Source organism: Solanum tuberosum, unplaced genomic scaffold (assembly GCF_000226075.1).
Source record: "Solanum tuberosum cultivar DM 1-3 516 R44 unplaced genomic scaffold, SolTub_3.0 scf00322, whole genome shotgun sequence".
In the NCBI taxonomy this organism is placed as follows: Eukaryota; Viridiplantae; Streptophyta; class Magnoliopsida; order Solanales; family Solanaceae; genus Solanum; species Solanum tuberosum.
Genome location: NW_006239245.1, coordinates 187680 through 204706, shown reverse-complemented (window position 1 = coordinate 204706; position 17027 = coordinate 187680). Strand labels below are relative to the sequence as shown.

Sequence of the window (17027 nt, the reverse complement as noted above, 5' to 3'; positions counted from 1 at the left end):
GATCAAACGTTAGTTACGTCATTGGACAACATTAGATTGATGTCACGCTCTGGCAATTTACTTATTTTGAACAGGAGGGAGAGAGTAATTATCTTCACTTTGCATATACTAAAGTATATTCTATGTCCAACCCAGTATTTGCAAATACAGATTTTAGGGCTCGTTTTGTAAGAGGGATAAGAGATAACTATTTCCGAGTTTAATTTAAGATGAGTCTATCCCATGTTTGTTTATGATAATTACAATGTGCTTTTAACATCTCTACAGGTAAAATTAAGGATTTAATTTCTCTTAAATGAAAAACAAATTCTTTAAAAAATTGAGGAAAATGATTTCTCCGTTAAAAGTAGGAAAACAAATTTCACAAAGTAATATTTCATATTGACCATGTCCTTCATACCCTCCAACACACTTCATTACACCCCTCCCGTGCCTCGCATAATATTTATCTAGATTATATAAAAATGACTTTTAGGATAATATGTTTTGCTTATGTACAACACACACAAAAAACATAAAAACACTCACTTATTTTCCTAGAAAACATTTTGCTTCGTACTGAACACACCCGGAATGGCAAATCCACCAATGGATAGTGCTTCTAGGTCAAATCAAATATGCATGGGATGAAAACAAGAATCTATGAAGTTCCTACTATCTCAACTCAAAACCTGCAACACTTAAATTCCAGATACACCATTCTACACAATGCTAGCATATTTGACAGTCTCCACTTGTAAAATCAACGCGGAAAATCACAAAATGCAACACAACAAGAAGGTTGTTAGACCATAGCTTGCTCGAAGGAAGAAGCTAATCAAGACAGGGAAGAATCCAAGATCAGATGGAGAGAGTAGCAGAGGGTGAAAATGCAGGTTCTCAAAATAACATCTTTGTTCAGTTACACTGAAAAAGTAAATCTGTACACTCCATTTGGGAAAAATAAGTATGATTAAAAATCTTTAGCAGTAGAGATCCACATATGAATCATCTCAGTTTGTTTCCTACTTCGCGTCTCGTTTGACTGGTATCTGAATTATACATACACCATGTGTAGATCTGTCCCGTTTAACACACTCAGTTCCAGCTTCTTCTTGGCCTGAAATGTTCGCGGAAGAGAAAAAAAACAATAAGACAGCAAGAATGTCAACCTCCAATGATCTCAAACTCCACCTCTTGAAAATCTTTCAACTTTTTAAACTTCCTTCTACATTTCAAATTTTTCTTTAAAATTATGTTGTTTTTGTTGTTATACCGACTTGAATGATGTCATAAGTAATAGTCATATATTCTTCAAAGAGTGTAGATGTTTATACTTCCGATTCTTTTGCTGAGAACGCCAAAAGCAAGCCAACGCTCCAAATGCACAGCTTGCAACTGCAATTGCCAATGCAGCTCCCAGTGGAACCACAACTGCATTTGTTGAAGCTACCAGCTCCTCATTAACTGTTTTTTCAGTCCCACCACCTGCTTGCAGCTCTTTGTCCTTGTAGAGATTCACTAGCTCTTTCCCGTAGTAACTAACCAGAAACTTAAAGACCTCATTCTCGTTCCAATCAATCTTACTATTTTCATCGCTCGTTTTGCGTGGGTTGAGATAACATGACGGACAAAGTTGCTTTGGAGGCCAAGTAACTTTGGGAAATTCAGGATCACCTGTTCCTGGTGATTCTTCATCTTTCATTAGTCGCTCATTAACTTGGTTGTGAGCACTCCACAACCAGAGGGAAAAATCACGCGCTTTCTTGAAAGGACTAGATACACTGGAATTGCAAACATTTAAAACATAACAGTTACTCGACCAGCCTGGACGGTCAGATAAAAAAAATGGAACATTCAGAAAGATAAGTTGAGACACAAAAAGAACCTCTTCGATGTTTTACCTTGAACACATGCCATGAAAGTGTTGCCTACATTCCTCACAGACGAAAAAGTTGTATATAAAATCACAGGTAGTTCTGAATGCCAAGTCACTTTCTCCATCCTCAACTCTGACGGAGAGTGAGTGTAACAACACCCACAAACCGCAACTGCAAAAGATATAAACATGTGGGTGAGAAAACTGCCAAAATAAATTAATATCATAAAATCAGTTGATTAACTTTTGATACCCAATACCCTTTGCTACTAAATCTTTTTAGCAAAAGCATTTTTAGCACTGAACTAAATTGAACCACTTTTTTGGGTTGCTGATTTACATTCTGCTACTTATCAAAAGAAGATGCATAAAAGACAGTGGTAGAGGCCGGCAAGAAAGTAACAGACAATTTAATAACGATACTTCGACCGTGTCAATCAACTGTGTTGCTGCAGGAGCACTGATCAATCCATCACTGCCAATTGAAGTTAATATTAACCCCACCCTCCCTCCCTGTCTGCAACCGAACCGACCTAATTGTCTGTCTCCTTCTCATCGTCTCTCTCAACGTTTAACAAAACCCCGGACCATACATTTGCAGACGCAAACTTCACGCTCTAGGTATTAAGGCTATCAATGAAGCAAAGTGCTTTGAATTCATAGTATGCAGGCATTTAAGAAGAAAATGAACCGCAGTTTCCAGTTACAAGTGCTTTGGAGATTTCAGATTTGGGTCCACCTATAGATTATGCATCCACCATTTTAAGGTTTAAAATTTATCAGACTTCTACACCACGAGATAAACTAACCCAATTCTTCAACTTCGTCTGTAATTTACTATTTTAGTTTTTTCCAAATCCTCTGCATCTCTAACAGTAGGCTATTCTCAACATGTGTGTCAGTCAGGGTTCCAAGGAATTCTACAGAGGACTTGACTTCCCAAGTAGAATGACAAAAATATAATTCTACATCCTTTTAAAAAGTTTGGGAATTTCAATTATTTCCCATGTAAAAAGTTTCGAGTCTGAAAAATAATCAAGAAAAGAAAAGTTAAAAACAAATAACAATGTTTAATATGAAGAAACAATATGGATTACATTCTTTAGGATGTCACAGCATTTACAAAGGATGTCCACTGATTCTTCTCCTCAACCAAGTCACGTTCACTAGACGTACATCAAAGTTCAAACCAGTGACGTGTGCATAACCCATACATCACAAGTTATGCTCTTACTACTAGACCAAAGCCTTGGGGGCATGCTGGAGTTATAAGTAAATCCATGTCTTGGATTTAAATAATTGATCTTGTTTTGGTCCAACATCTCTTGTATTTGGAATCACGACCAATTTTATATGGACTAAATCCACTAAATTTTACAGCCTTTCTACCTCCAGAAGGTAGAGGTAAGGACTAAGGTTTGCGTACACTCTACCCTCCCCAAACCCCACCTATGGGATTTCACTGGGTATGTTGTTGTACTGCCATTACAGCCTTCCTCCTGCAAATAATACTACTTTTTTTTTGGATAAAGGTGATGACCCAGACAACTTGTGCACACCTCAAATATTCCACCGGGTACCAACTATTTCCCACCACCACATACACTGGGTAACTCTGTCTACCAAAGGCACATGGGAAGAACTCACCTCGCCTTTTTTTTTTTGTCTTTATTGAGATTTGAATCCTGGTCTCCCAGGATTTCCACCTCTTCATTGACTGTTAGGACACACCCTTGGGTGCAAACCAACATCAGAAGCAAAAGATAAAATTCAACCATACATGTTGACATTTCAAATACCCTATCCACTGCCCCACTTGGCCCTTTAAGCCGACTAAACATGCTTCATCTGACACTTACATCGAAAAAATAGCTTAAAGAAATTTACAGAATGCAAATCCTCAACTTTAACATCTCGGTAATGAATTATCTGGCTATGAGTTTATCTACTTTACTATATTCTTCTAAACAACTTTTCTACAATCATAAAATCGTAAAAGTTTCACATATGATAAAGAGTACATGAATGATCCATTACCTGAAACCTCTGGTATCATTCTTGCTGCCACGACAATACATCTGCATGAAATAGACTGTCATAAAACGAATCGGAAATGCTTTGCACGGCACAGCAAAGCAAAATGCAGAATTCCTTCAAGCTATTAATATGTAAAAAGATGGGAGTATCTTCGTGCACAAGACAATTCCACTTTTACAAATTCCACCAAAATAGTGAAAGCTAGGGATCTCATGTAAGTCAAAACTAGAAGTAGGGTGAGGGGAGGAGCTATAGAACCACTAAGATATGTACAAGCTAAATCAAACTGAAAATTATTTATACATGTGGAGCACATCTCATCCAACTAACCCCTCCCCTTTCCCTATCTACCACCCACATCCCAAAAGAAAAATACTAAGGAAATGAAAAAGGGACTCAAAACTAAAACACAAAAAAGGTTGGGCAAGCAAAAGGTTAGCATTCTTATGCAGCCATTAGTCCAACCATGGAAGATAAATGAGCTAAATCAAACTCAAAGACACATATCGCAGATTATTCTTTTTTTGACAAGGTACATATCACAGATACTTTTTTTTTTTTTGAAAAAGTTAACATTCACAGATACTTATTTTATTCAACATATAGCAGCAATTCCTCCCCTTCCCACAACCTGCACCCACGAGAAAGGACAAAAAGAAAAAGGACCGAAGTATAAACACAGAAAAAGAGATGGTTGGACAAGCAAAAGGCTAGCTATCATATATTACCGAGAGAACACTATGAAAAGAATAAATACTATGATAGTTTAGTTTCCCAGCCACAAAAGTATTTCAGAAACATTTTTCAGGATTCATTAACCTGCTCGGCAGAAGGACAATAAAGTTAACAATTTATTGTCTCGTAACACCATGATTTCTAATGACCAGTAACTCCTATGTCATAAATCCTGTGTTTTCAGTATTAGTCCTGTTAAGATTTATGCTTAAGTTTTTCCAGAGAACTACAACTAGATTTAAGAATAATTGGTATAAGTACACTCCAAACGGAAGCACTTATAGATATAACAAGGGCTGCACACATTCCTGTTAAATGTTAGGATATAGTAATAGTTGTGTATCTACTTCCTAAAATAAATAGATAATACCATCTACTCAATTTATGGGGTACTCTTTCCACAGTAGATCGTCCCAAAACATTTGCTCCATTTCAATAACAAAATTCTATATAGTTTCTAAAACTAAAATAATTCAAATTCATGTACCAAATCATTTAAAACTTTGATGTGATATTTCATCTTTCAAATATTCTTTTCAACCATTACCTTAACATTTTCTGCCATTACCACTAATATAATTACACAAGTAGAATTATTATTTAAAACTCTTTGTCCATTTAAATGTCATATATAACAAGACATAAAGCAGAACTGCAGAAGAAATAAACAATAATATATGTTGCTATTGTAGAAAAAAAAAGGTGGATATGAAGAAAACTGCTTTATGATTAAGGTGTTTTTGATTGATCGATTGATTGTGTGACAGTACAAGAACCCGTTTGGATTAGGTGATTAAAAGTAGTTGGCAAGTATCAAGTTCTTTAAAGCACTTTTAGGTGTTGAACCTAATTTTATAAATAAGTAGTTACATGTTTAGATCAAAGTACTGAAACTGGTAATAAGCAATTAATGTGCTTGGTAAAGAGATATTGATTAGCATTTCTCCATAAAAATGATATAGAATGCCCCTAAAACTATTTATAAAATACACATACAATTTTTGGAAGTATTTCTACTTAAAAAAGAATGTATGTTGATTGTTGAGTACAGAATAGAGATACAATTAAAGTTATGTTTTCGGAGTAGTATTTTGGAGATTACATAAGGTATTAAGAATAAAATTGTAGAGATATTGATTAGCGTTTCTCCATAAAAATGATCTAAACTTCCCCTACAACTATTTATAAAATATACATACAATTTTTGGAAGTATTTCTACTTAAAAAAGGATTTATGATGAGTACAGAATAGATCTACAATAAAAGTTATGTTTTCGGAGTAGTTATTTGGAGATTACATAAGGTATTAAGAACAAAATTGTAGATAGCACGGTCAAACCAAAAGTGCTTATAAGTTGTAAGACCATAAGGCGAGGGTGACCAACTTATGGCTTTTGACTTGCTTTTGGATTTTAAACACCTTCGGTATTTATCAAACACATAGGTAAGCCAAAAAGTGCTTATAAACCGGTTTAACTAGCTTATGAGTTATAAGTTTAGCCAAACACCCTCTAAGTTTCTTGCTCTAGAATAGAGAACCCTCCACTTCCAGAAAAGGGCAATGTCCAACTTCAACTAAATAAAGAAGTGAACAATGAACTAAGTATGCATCATCTAAAAATAATATTTATGTACTCACCCAATATCCACGAGGAACCTCTTCCCCACAAATTTGGTAATTTCCCAGTGTACCCTTTTTGCTGCAGCTGTCAGCTTCATTCTTCGCTAGCAATATCTCTGAAGGACACAGATTATCAAAGTCAACTAGTATATCCGCACTTCCCTTCCGGCACCTAGCACAAATATCCAAATTTAACAAGTCAACGAAAGGCAGGATATGCTTTTACAATTCACAGAACACTGCAATGTAGGAGCTAACCTCTTAGAAGGATGATGAGCCACCAAAAGTTGAAGGAATTTTATAAGTGAAGCCCGAGTCTTTGATTTAATCATCTGCATTAATTGAGGACCAAAGCCATTGAAACTAAGTCATGCAGACCAAAGTTATCCATGAGAAGGAGAGAGAGAAAGAGAGAGAGTTAGATTTTTTACTCTTTGGTCTAGAATGATGCCAAAGGCAGTAGACGTTGCCTCCTCAACGTCATATATAGCTTTGGCAATCTTCATAAGAAAATTTTTACAGCAGTGAGAGACGCACATAAAATGAACAGCTTAAATTTGTTAAACTAGAAATCAGAACAATATCATATGCTCTCCAAGTAACCTGGCCAGGATCCGAAAAGTTCCTCTGAAGATGCTCATTCTCATACTTCTCATCATCGAAGCCATATGAGCTGAAAGTTCAAAGTCAATGCAATGGGAAAAAATAGTTGATTAAGTACAAAACTAGTGTAGAACTCATGTGAAAACAAATTTGAAGTGAAAACGGAACACACACAAACAAATGCTTGTCTTCTAATTTCAAGAGTCCAACTCAAGTCCCATGCAACATCAGCCTATGGGGTGAGAATTTAGGATATGAAATCAGTCGAATACAATACGGAGTTGATTCTTTTTGGTGAATTTAAGATACGGGAGAAGACCAAACAACAGAGAAATTTAACCATGTCAGAACAATTTTTTGTGCAGTACATAATTCATAAACTCTGCCCGAGCTCTATGTGACACTTCCCAACAATATATATTTTACAGCTGATACAACATTAACGAAAAGCCACATGGAACTCGCTTTTTATACTTGTCAAACAATTCTTTACCTTTTTATCCTTAAAACCCAAAAGTAACTTATCAGCCTTACAGGCTTCCTATGGCTATTTCATGTATTTAAGGAACCCTTCTTAGTGGATATTTCTATAATGTCAATGGCAATTACTACTAGAGATAATATAGTTTAAACAGCTTTTTTAACAACCATAATAGCTTAAGATAGCACACTTTATTTGTAACAACTAACTTCCCTAGATCCCAAAGACCCAAAAGAAGGCAGCTCAATTGAATTATTAAGACAGATAAATGATCTAATTCTCAAAATTATTACTTCGTTACAGTAGCTACTACAAACACAATCAGCTTAAGAGCTTTCAACACCATAAGACAGCTAACTTTAGGAAATGACTTCACCAATAACTACAAAACCTATGAAGGAGATCATATATACCTTCCCAGTTGTTTGTTGATCCAACCTAGAAGGATATCAGCTGTGCGTCCTCTTTCAATGGTGAGTATTTCACTATTTTCTTGTTTTGGATCCCAACCAACAAACTTCTTAGGAGGGCCCCAGAGAAGCATTGGGTAATACTTCACAGAGAACTTATCACAAAGATTAGAATTTATCTGTGCTGCCAAAAAGATGAAATAAGAGGAAAAATCAGTTAGGGGTATCATGTACGGTAAGAAAAAAGGTCTCTTAGTAGAGTGAAAAAAGAAAAGGCTAATGACAAGAGAACGAAATATTGAAGAAAAGCATCTGCATAAATGGGAGGTATCAAGCAGTAAGTACATTAAAAACTCACTACAGGAGAGAAACTGTGACAATGTGAAATGATTAAAAAAGCAAGAATCCCCAATCAACGCGATATTGACTGAGCCCACCCGAACCAATTTAAATGAGAAGAGCAGAAAAATAAAGAAAGACTGATCAACTTATATCGAAAGACTGACTGATTTTTTTATTTTTTAAAAGAGTGACTGATTAAACTTGTCTCTTGTGGCAAAAGATATTAGTACTCATTTGGATAACTACAACACCATTAGAATAGCTTTGAATTGTCTTGTTATCGGTCCTTGCAGACTGATCTACACTCTCTTCTTCGTGGAGGGTGGGAAGTCCACCCAGAGACGCAGACAGAGAGACTATGACCTCAAGGCAACTTCCATTATAATTTTCCGACATACAAAACGGTGAATAAGTGGGAAAGAGAGAGCATAATCCATGGATTACAGTTGATTGAAACAACTACAAAGTTTGGAAAAAGAACATCAGAGAAGGATGAACACTTCTTATAAATCTCAGTAACCACCAGAAAGAAGGGAAAATGTAATACACTTACTGACCATTGAAAAAATCCCATTATAAAGACGAGATTATGTACACAAATAGCAGATAGAGTAATTTTTGGAAGCATAAATGAAGCATAGAGTAATACCGTTAATGCACAGTCTACCCTCGTCATTAATATGATCCCTGGATGACTGGCATTTGCTCCATTGAAGAGTCTTGCAACCTTCTCATATTGTGGCTGCAAAAGTATTGCCTCATCATTAGAAATATCACAATGGAAGTTCATATAATAAGAAACAGATTCATACCTTATAATTTCTGCAAGCAGGGCACCTACGAGACGAATAAAAGAGCTTTAAGTGAGAATCACATGGATGCAGACTTGGTTCAAAATAATATATTACGAACTTAAGATAGAAGTTGAACACACATGGAAAAGTTGATCAAAATATTGGTAAGCACACAGCAATGAAACAAGTATAGGTAACATCTTACTTTTCCTCAAAGTCATGTGGATGCTAAACTTTCTCATCTTTTCCTACTTCTATAGAATTTTGATATGAATTCCACCAGTGTCACATATTACATAGCCCAGAAAAAAGAAGAACTAGAATATACAATGAACAGTTATTAGAATTCCTGGATTACGCAAACACATTGCTCGGTGAATAAAAAGAACACAACTAACAATTTACGAATCTAAAAATTAACCAAATTGACGGAGTCTGATGACCATAACAAGCTTCTCTTACTCCTACCAAGTAAAACTTTTTCGTCATTATGATGTCTATATTCAGACTACTCAAACTTTGTATGGGACAAACCGAATCCAAATACTCAGATCCAAAAAGCTACGATCTTTATAATTCCCTCAGAATCCTCTCAGTACATGGTTCCCCAAACTTAAAAAAGATCCTTTTAACATGTCCAGCAACCAAAACCAAGACAAGGAAGAAAGAAGTTTGCCTCATGAAATGAAATGGGTCATTCCAAAACTTCTCTTCTCCCAACAACTATTGAAATTTAACATTTTTCTGTTCTTTGACTACATATAAACATGCTAAAACCACAGCACCAGCAATTTTCTCTCCAACTATAAATGTTTTTCACTTTCCAATTTGGATCTTCACTGGTATTTCCAATAGGACCCAAGATCATTTGAATGATGTCTCACATTCTATTTTATCATCAATCGAACCCCCTTTGCGTTTTTTTCTTTTTGGTATCAATGAACTTAGATGTCTCGTATTTCTCAAAAAAAGCCTATTGGACAATCAAGCTGGAACTAAAATCATGTGAGTTAAGGGTTCAAATCCCTTATGTGGTAAAACAAGCTAGGCAACTTTACTCCCATATGTAAGATTTAGTGGCCAGATTTACCCAGTATCCCCACTACTTAGACACAGGTAACCATAAGTACAGTCAACCCAAGTTAATCAGGACACCACAGGGTATAAATAAAACTAATTTAGGACTAAAGGGGTTGTTACAATTGAGATTACATAAAGCAACAAGCAAAAAACTTCTAATTCTCAAAAAAGCAGCTAACCCATTGACAAAAACAAGGTATAAAACTAACCAGTGTGCAAAAAATTCAACAATAGCATAAGGGGCAGGAGTCTCTTTGAGTACTGAATCAAAGTTGGTGGCGTTCAATTCAACAGCAAAGTCAGGCTTTTCACCATCTTGACCACTAATCGCCCGAAGAATTTCCCGCTGCGATCCGTTCGAAACCGAAACCGATTGTTCCAAAATTGACACAAATAGAGCCAAAAAGAGCAAAAAAATTGAACAGGACATGGCCAAGATTCAGTAAAAGGGAAAAGGGTGTCTGTAGAAATGGATTTTCGAAGTTTCAGAGCTGAGAAAATCGATCTGAATTTGGTAATTTGGGTTAAAGAATCGATTTTTTTAAGATTTTGTTAGGACAGAGGAACAGCTTTACCTAACTCACTACTGTCCCTTTGCCCTCGTAGAATTTTCCTTTGAATTTTCTTTTAGGGCTCTCTTATGTGGTATATGCATTAGGTTTTCTTTTCTAAAAACAATAATGGTATAATGTTCGGATCAACTCCCATATATCTCGATTAATTTAAGGAAATGACCAATAAATATGTTTCTTTTTTCCCAACACTTTTTTTAGGTTAACTTTGAAGAAGTTGAGGAGTCAGGTGGTCTGTCATAGTTTTCGTCGAGTTAATAAAGTAGCAGATATTTTGTCCAGATTAGGTTTGAAACTAACAATGACACAACTAAAGGCAAATTAAGATGGTATACATCAATACATGTAATAAGTTAATTCGTTTTGGCAACCCATCGATAATATAATAACCATTTAACTATATATAATATATATGTTTCCCTTCTATGAAAAATATATTTTGTTGTATTGTTTTAAGTAAAAAGATTCAAATATTTCATTGAAATTTGAGGGAAAAAACTCATCTATGTCATTTTCGTGTGAGAAAAAGGTTCATCTATGCCATTATTTTGTTAACTAAAATGGCATATATGAGTCTTTTCTTAAAGTTCGATGACATATTTGAGTCTTTTTCCTTTAAAAAAGATGATTTTATTAATGACGTAGCCAATTTATATTTGACCACGTGTAAATGGTTTTGTAAAAGCGATATTGTTTTCTATTAACAAAAATAATGACATGGATGAATCTTTTCTCAAACAAAAATAATATAGATGAGCCTTTTTCCAAAGTTTGATGACATATTTTGAGCCTTTCCCTTATTTTAACAAACATAACGTCTCGATAAATTGTTTCATTTTTCATTGATATATAATATCACACATCAACGATTTAATCAACGAACATACGAGAAAATAAAAGTATGGTATGAACTAGAAGCTTCTACTTGGGCCGTACCGTACAAGCCCAACCCCATCACAGCCCAACACAATTCAACCCGGCTGCCAATTGAAAGGTATATATATATAGGGTTCGTCATCTCTTCTTCTTCCTTCAATACTGTAACAAAGGTAATGTATGTGTATACTCTATCCTTCTTCAAATTTTTTTAGTTAAATATTTATTGAAAATAGTCTTTCGGTTAAGGTATGCGTACATTGTATCTTTCTTAAACGTTATTTGTGAGATTATGCTAGGTATGTTATTGGAGCTTTGGGTAGTAAGTTGATTGAAGATTTCTAATTTCTAATTTCTAATCCTACCCTAGCTAATAGAAATGTACTCCCTCTGTCCCAATTTATATGACACCTTTTATGTTTTGAGAGTCAAACAGTTTAAGATTGACCGGTAATTTGCGCATGAAATCTGCAATTTTTTTGAAAAAAATGTATATATTTGTAAACTACGTAAAAAGTACTATGAGTCACAATAATTGATAATTCAAAATGTTTAAAAGATCTATGAAAAATTTACGGTCAAAAATAGACTTGTTTGACTCTTGAAATCCGAAAGGTGACATATAAAATGGGACGGAGGGCGTAGTTCCTAAAACCTAATCTTTGGACATATTCTGTACAGCTTTTTCGAGCAAGAAAAGTACTTCTAACATTGATAAAGCATATCCATGAGTGGATCAAATTACTGAAATGAGGCAAACTACTATCATTATGTGCTGCATTTTTACGGTTTTCGTTTCATTTGACCATAATAGGCAACACTAGAGATTGTGATTATAACCTCATAAAAGTAGAGCATCAATTCTCTAATATTTCAAACATGTTCAATGAAACAACATTTCTGATAGCCTAGACCCTCAGCTCAAAACATATGAAAAAGATGACAACGACAATAAGAACATCCAATAATCAAGCAATAGAAATAGAAATCTAAGACTACGAAAATACAAGACTAATGCTAATCAAAACTATAATCATACTCAAGCAAATGCAAGACATAAAAATGACACTTATAAGTGGTGAATAACATGAATCATTCATTCTTCAAAGATGTCACCAATTTTCTCTCAAAAAGATTGCAAATACCCCAAATAATTCAATATATAAGTTTTTGCAAATGCACCTATATTGTCCTTGCCACATAAATAGTTCAGCAAGACTTCTCCAATTGGATTGCTACAATACCAATACCCCCACCTTATCCTATTATCTTAGTCAAAATTTATATAGAAAACTAAGGTTTCTAAAAGAACACATGATCACATTAACCTTGATCCTACTTATTAGTCACGAAGACGCCAAGCTTTCCTGCAACGATCACAGTAGTCGCCATATCGAGAAACATCCCATGTTCAACCACACCTGCAAGCCTCAGAATTGCATCACTAGCTTCCTTTAAATCACCCATATCACTTTTGAAATACAAGTCAATAATATAATTCCCATTATCAGTAACATATGGTTCACTACTTTCCCTAACTACTCTCAGCTTCCCAACACAACCAGCTTCAATAAACAACATCTCAAGCCTTCTCAATGTGAATTCCCAACAAAAGGGTACAATCTCAACTGGCATAGCAAGGCCAGTTCCACCCAAATGACTCACCAATTTTGACTCATCAACAATAACAATAAATTTCTTAGAAGCAGTTTCCACCATTTTCTCCCTTAACAATGATCCCCCTCTTCCTTTAACCAAATTCATTTGTGGGTCAACTTCATCAGCACCATCAATTGCCAAATCAAGAATTGGGTGTGCATTTAGATCTGATAAAGGTATTCCTAATGAAACAGCTTGTTCATGGGTAATACTTGATGTGGGTATTCCTACAATGTTCTTCAATTTCCCAATCCTTAACAATTCTGCTATACGGTCCACAGCATGTTTAGCTGTGGACCCTGTTCCAAGACCCAAAACCATGCCAGACTCAACAAACTCAACAGCCTTATATGCAGCAATTTTCTTCAACTCATCTTGGGATAAAATGACAGGTGATGGGGTAGGGGTAACCATAAAAGATGGCTTCAAATTCTTGGCTTTTTCAGACCCAAAGAAATGTGGGTATGCAATTGCCATATCTCTAAATTGCAAAATCAAGAATCAAGTGTTTGTTTTCAAGAAAAAAAGATTAAAGCTTTCACCTTTAAGGGCAAAATCAAGAATCAAGTGTCTGTTTTCAAGAAAAAAGATTAAAACTTTTACCTTTAATGTGTATAAGGGTTCTCCAAGGAGAAAGGGGTTAGTGGGTATGTTTGATTTGTAGGCTGCAATATTGGTAAAGAGAGATAAGTGGAGATTTAGGGCTAAAAGATGTGAAGTGAGGAGAACCATGAAAGTAGGAAAGGGATATATATAGGAAAGTTGAGAGAAAAAAAGAGGGAAAAAGTTTAATGATGGGATAAGAAGAAATCTTGAAAATGGAGGGGGCATTTATGGCCTTATTTTGGCAAAATAAAAGGAGAGAGGAACATACGTGGATGAAGTTGCTTCTCCTTTAATTACAGATTTCGAATTCAAATTTCGAATATGAAAGAATTTAGTAAGGAGTGGTTTCATCTAAACGGGATCTTACATGAAACGAATAATACTTATTCTCAAACAGAGATGGACGTAGAAGATTGTAAGGGGTTCATCTAAACCTTTTCGATAAAAAAACTACACTACAATATTTAAGGTATTATATATATTAATTTTGAATCTTTTAATTAAAAATTAACTTATAATTTTCTTTTATATTTTAAGAGAAAAGGGGAGGAAATTGAGAAGCCTAGGGAAGGAGCATATATAAATATTGGCCAGCTAGAAAGCGCGGAGGTGGGGAGTGATCTTTTTGTGACCATACAAACAAAATTTAGTTACCAAAACAATTCAATTTATGTGTTTTAAGAATTCAAAGCATGTGTGGTACAATGAACTCGATTGGAAGTGTGTTAATAGAGGACGTTGATTAACCTTTTTTATGAAATACAACATGTTGCATCAACTTAATAATTTGTAGAATATGTTGTTAAATTTTATTTTGTATTAATATTATTGGATGATAAAGTTGAAGTGCACAAATACATGATTTTTGGATCATCATTTAAGGGATATTCATTGTGAATAAAATTTTATAAGTTTATCCATTTTAAAATTACTTCAAACATGTGGTATTTGAAATCTTATATGATTGAGGTTTAATTATTATTGTCTAAACTTTATGCACATTTAATAAATGGTTGAATTCCGTTACTTTTCGCTAAATTAAGATATTTTTATTTGAACTTCAACTCGTGATAATCATATCCTTTTGATAATACCTTTTATATTTAGTCTTTCAAAAAACAAATTACTTATTCTCAAACAGAGGCGGACCTAGAAGATTGTAATGGGTACATCTAAACCTTTTCGATAAAAAAACTACACTATAATATTTAAGGTATTATATATATTATAAGTTTGTGAATAAAATTTTATAAGTTTATCCATTTTAAATTACTTCTAACATGTGGTATTTGAAATCTTATATGATTGAGGTTTAATTATTATTGTCTAAACTTTATGCACATTTGATATATGGTTGAATTCAGTTACTTTTCGCTAAATTAAGATACACGTTCGATTTAAGTTATTTTAACTTGAACTTTAACTCGTGATAATCATATCTTCTTGACAATACCTTTTATATTTAGTCTTTCAAAAAACAAAAAAGAATTGTGGTGACACAATAATTATGCTAGACACTCTCTTTATGTTTTGCTCCAAGATGTCGAGAAACTTCTTTTCAAATCACCATCATTAACATGTTCAATTTTGTATCTGATGACTAGTATACATATTGAGTTTTTCTAATCGATCAATAATCACTGTTAATCACTATTTTCCGCAACTCATAAGCCAGTGATATCTCTCCAATACTTATTTGATAAGATAAATGCATAAACAAATAAATAAATACTGTATTATTCATTGGCTGTCACTTAGCTTTAGTACTATCAATTCCCAGCATCTTCCACAAATAAGCAAAGAAATAAGTTAACCATCTTTTTCCAGCTTAGTACGCGTATCAATACATCCACTATCAAGTGTTTGCATTTTTTATACGAGCTATCATCATTTGTTAATTAAAATACATTTCGAAAGTAATGAGTCAGCTTGACATGTACTGAATGAAATGTTATGGGCAAATTAAGTTATCACACAACTTTTAGTGATGATATTCAAATATTTGATCTAGTCAGTTTCGAGGTGTGTTTTGATAAATAATTAGTATAGTTCATGTAAATGTGTTTTGAATAACGCAAACATTTCATATTAGAGATATTGAATTTGCAAATTAAAGATGTTTTTGACAATTATCTCTATATTATATTATGTTCTTTGAGTTTAAATGAAACTGATCTTTTTTATCTTGAATTTATTTGAGTTGTCATCACAAAGGCCTACATGTGATGAGATAGATTTTGAATTCTTGGGGAAATTTGAGTGGTGATCTTTTTCAATTTTCTCGTTTGATCAGAAATTTTGAAAACATTTTCTCGAAGAAAACAAGCTAGAAAATGACTAGTCTAATGAAAGCAGGAGAAACAAGTTCTACAAATAACATTCTGTATTTATTGTGTCATCCTACCTTTCAACATATCTTATTTTCACTACACCGGTCCATTCAACCTCCATCACACTATCCCACAACCTTATCACCCCACCCCCTTCCATATTGTTTGTCTAAATTATATACAAATATTTTTAAAGTAACTTTTTTTTATTATGTATCGAACACAAGAAATTAAGCCAAAAACACACTAACTTTTCTAGAGTACATTTTCTAAGAAAATATTTTTCCTTCATAGAACACATCCTAAAGATTCAAACTTTCTTAAAAATGTACACTTTTTTGGGATAAATCTTGACTTGGGGTTCTCTTGTTTCTTAAAATGTTTCAATCTTGAATTGGGATTTTCTTATTGTTCTCAAGGACACTGAAAAATATTAGGAATATTGTAATTTTTATTTATTTATGAGCTACTTTAGTGATTCTTTATTTGCTTTGTACTAAGTAGATGAGTTGAAGATTAGAAACAGCTTAGTTTTGTACCAAATCCTTATGAATCAATGGAAAGATAATCTTTATGTTATTTTACTATAATACTATGTCATAAATTAATACTCCCTCCGTCCCATATTATAATTCACCTTTTCCATTTGCACTTGCATTAAGAAATAAGGTAATTTTACTCTTATGCCCTTATTTAATGTTTGCTTATGACAACTTTGTAATAAATGATGAAATGTTAGATTTCAAAAATATAAATGCATTTGGATGACTATTTAATTTTACTTTTTGGAGCCAAATTTTTTCACCAATTGATCCAATTTTTTTTAAAAATCAAGTATTTCCCACCTCAATTTTTTTATATTTTTATGTATAAATTTTTAAAGCAAACATGACAACATCAAAAAATATTCAAATTCTATTACTTCAAATTGATCTAAATTTTTTTGCTGAATCTGATGTTATTGATAATGAAATTAGACGACAAATGAATTTTAGTTCTAGTTCGACAAATCATTTGTTTTTT

The 17027-nt window shown here is 33.7% G+C and overlaps 2 protein-coding genes across 3 annotated transcripts; both read right to left on the bottom strand.

Moving 5' to 3' along the window:
• Positions 1–857: 857 nt before the first annotated feature.
• Positions 858–10611, bottom strand: LOC102582139 (sulfhydryl oxidase 2). Of its 2 annotated transcripts, XM_006360358.2 has the most exons (12): positions 10171–10611; positions 8900–8924; positions 8737–8829; positions 7749–7924; positions 6855–6924; positions 6683–6751; positions 6510–6583; positions 6270–6423; positions 3896–3936; positions 1884–2030; positions 1317–1763; positions 858–1099 (listed from the first exon to the last, which is right to left on the bottom strand). In XM_006360358.2, the coding sequence occupies exons 1-12, from the start codon at positions 10389–10391 to the stop codon at positions 1078–1080; spliced, it is 1539 nt and encodes a 512-aa protein (XP_006360420.1). In that variant the 5' UTR covers positions 10392–10611; the 3' UTR covers positions 858–1077. The 2 variants fall into 2 exon arrangements, with proteins under 2 accessions (XP_006360420.1, XP_006360419.1); XM_006360357.2 differs by having other exon boundaries at positions 858–1763.
• A 1916-nt stretch (positions 10612–12527) lies between these two features.
• On the bottom strand, positions 12528–13830 carry LOC102581814 (probable ribose-5-phosphate isomerase 2). Its single transcript, XM_006360356.2, has one exon. The coding sequence runs from the start codon at positions 13543–13545 to the stop codon at positions 12745–12747; it is 801 nt and encodes a 266-aa protein (XP_006360418.1). The 5' UTR covers positions 13546–13830; the 3' UTR covers positions 12528–12744.
• Between the last annotated feature and the right edge of the window lie 3197 nt (positions 13831–17027).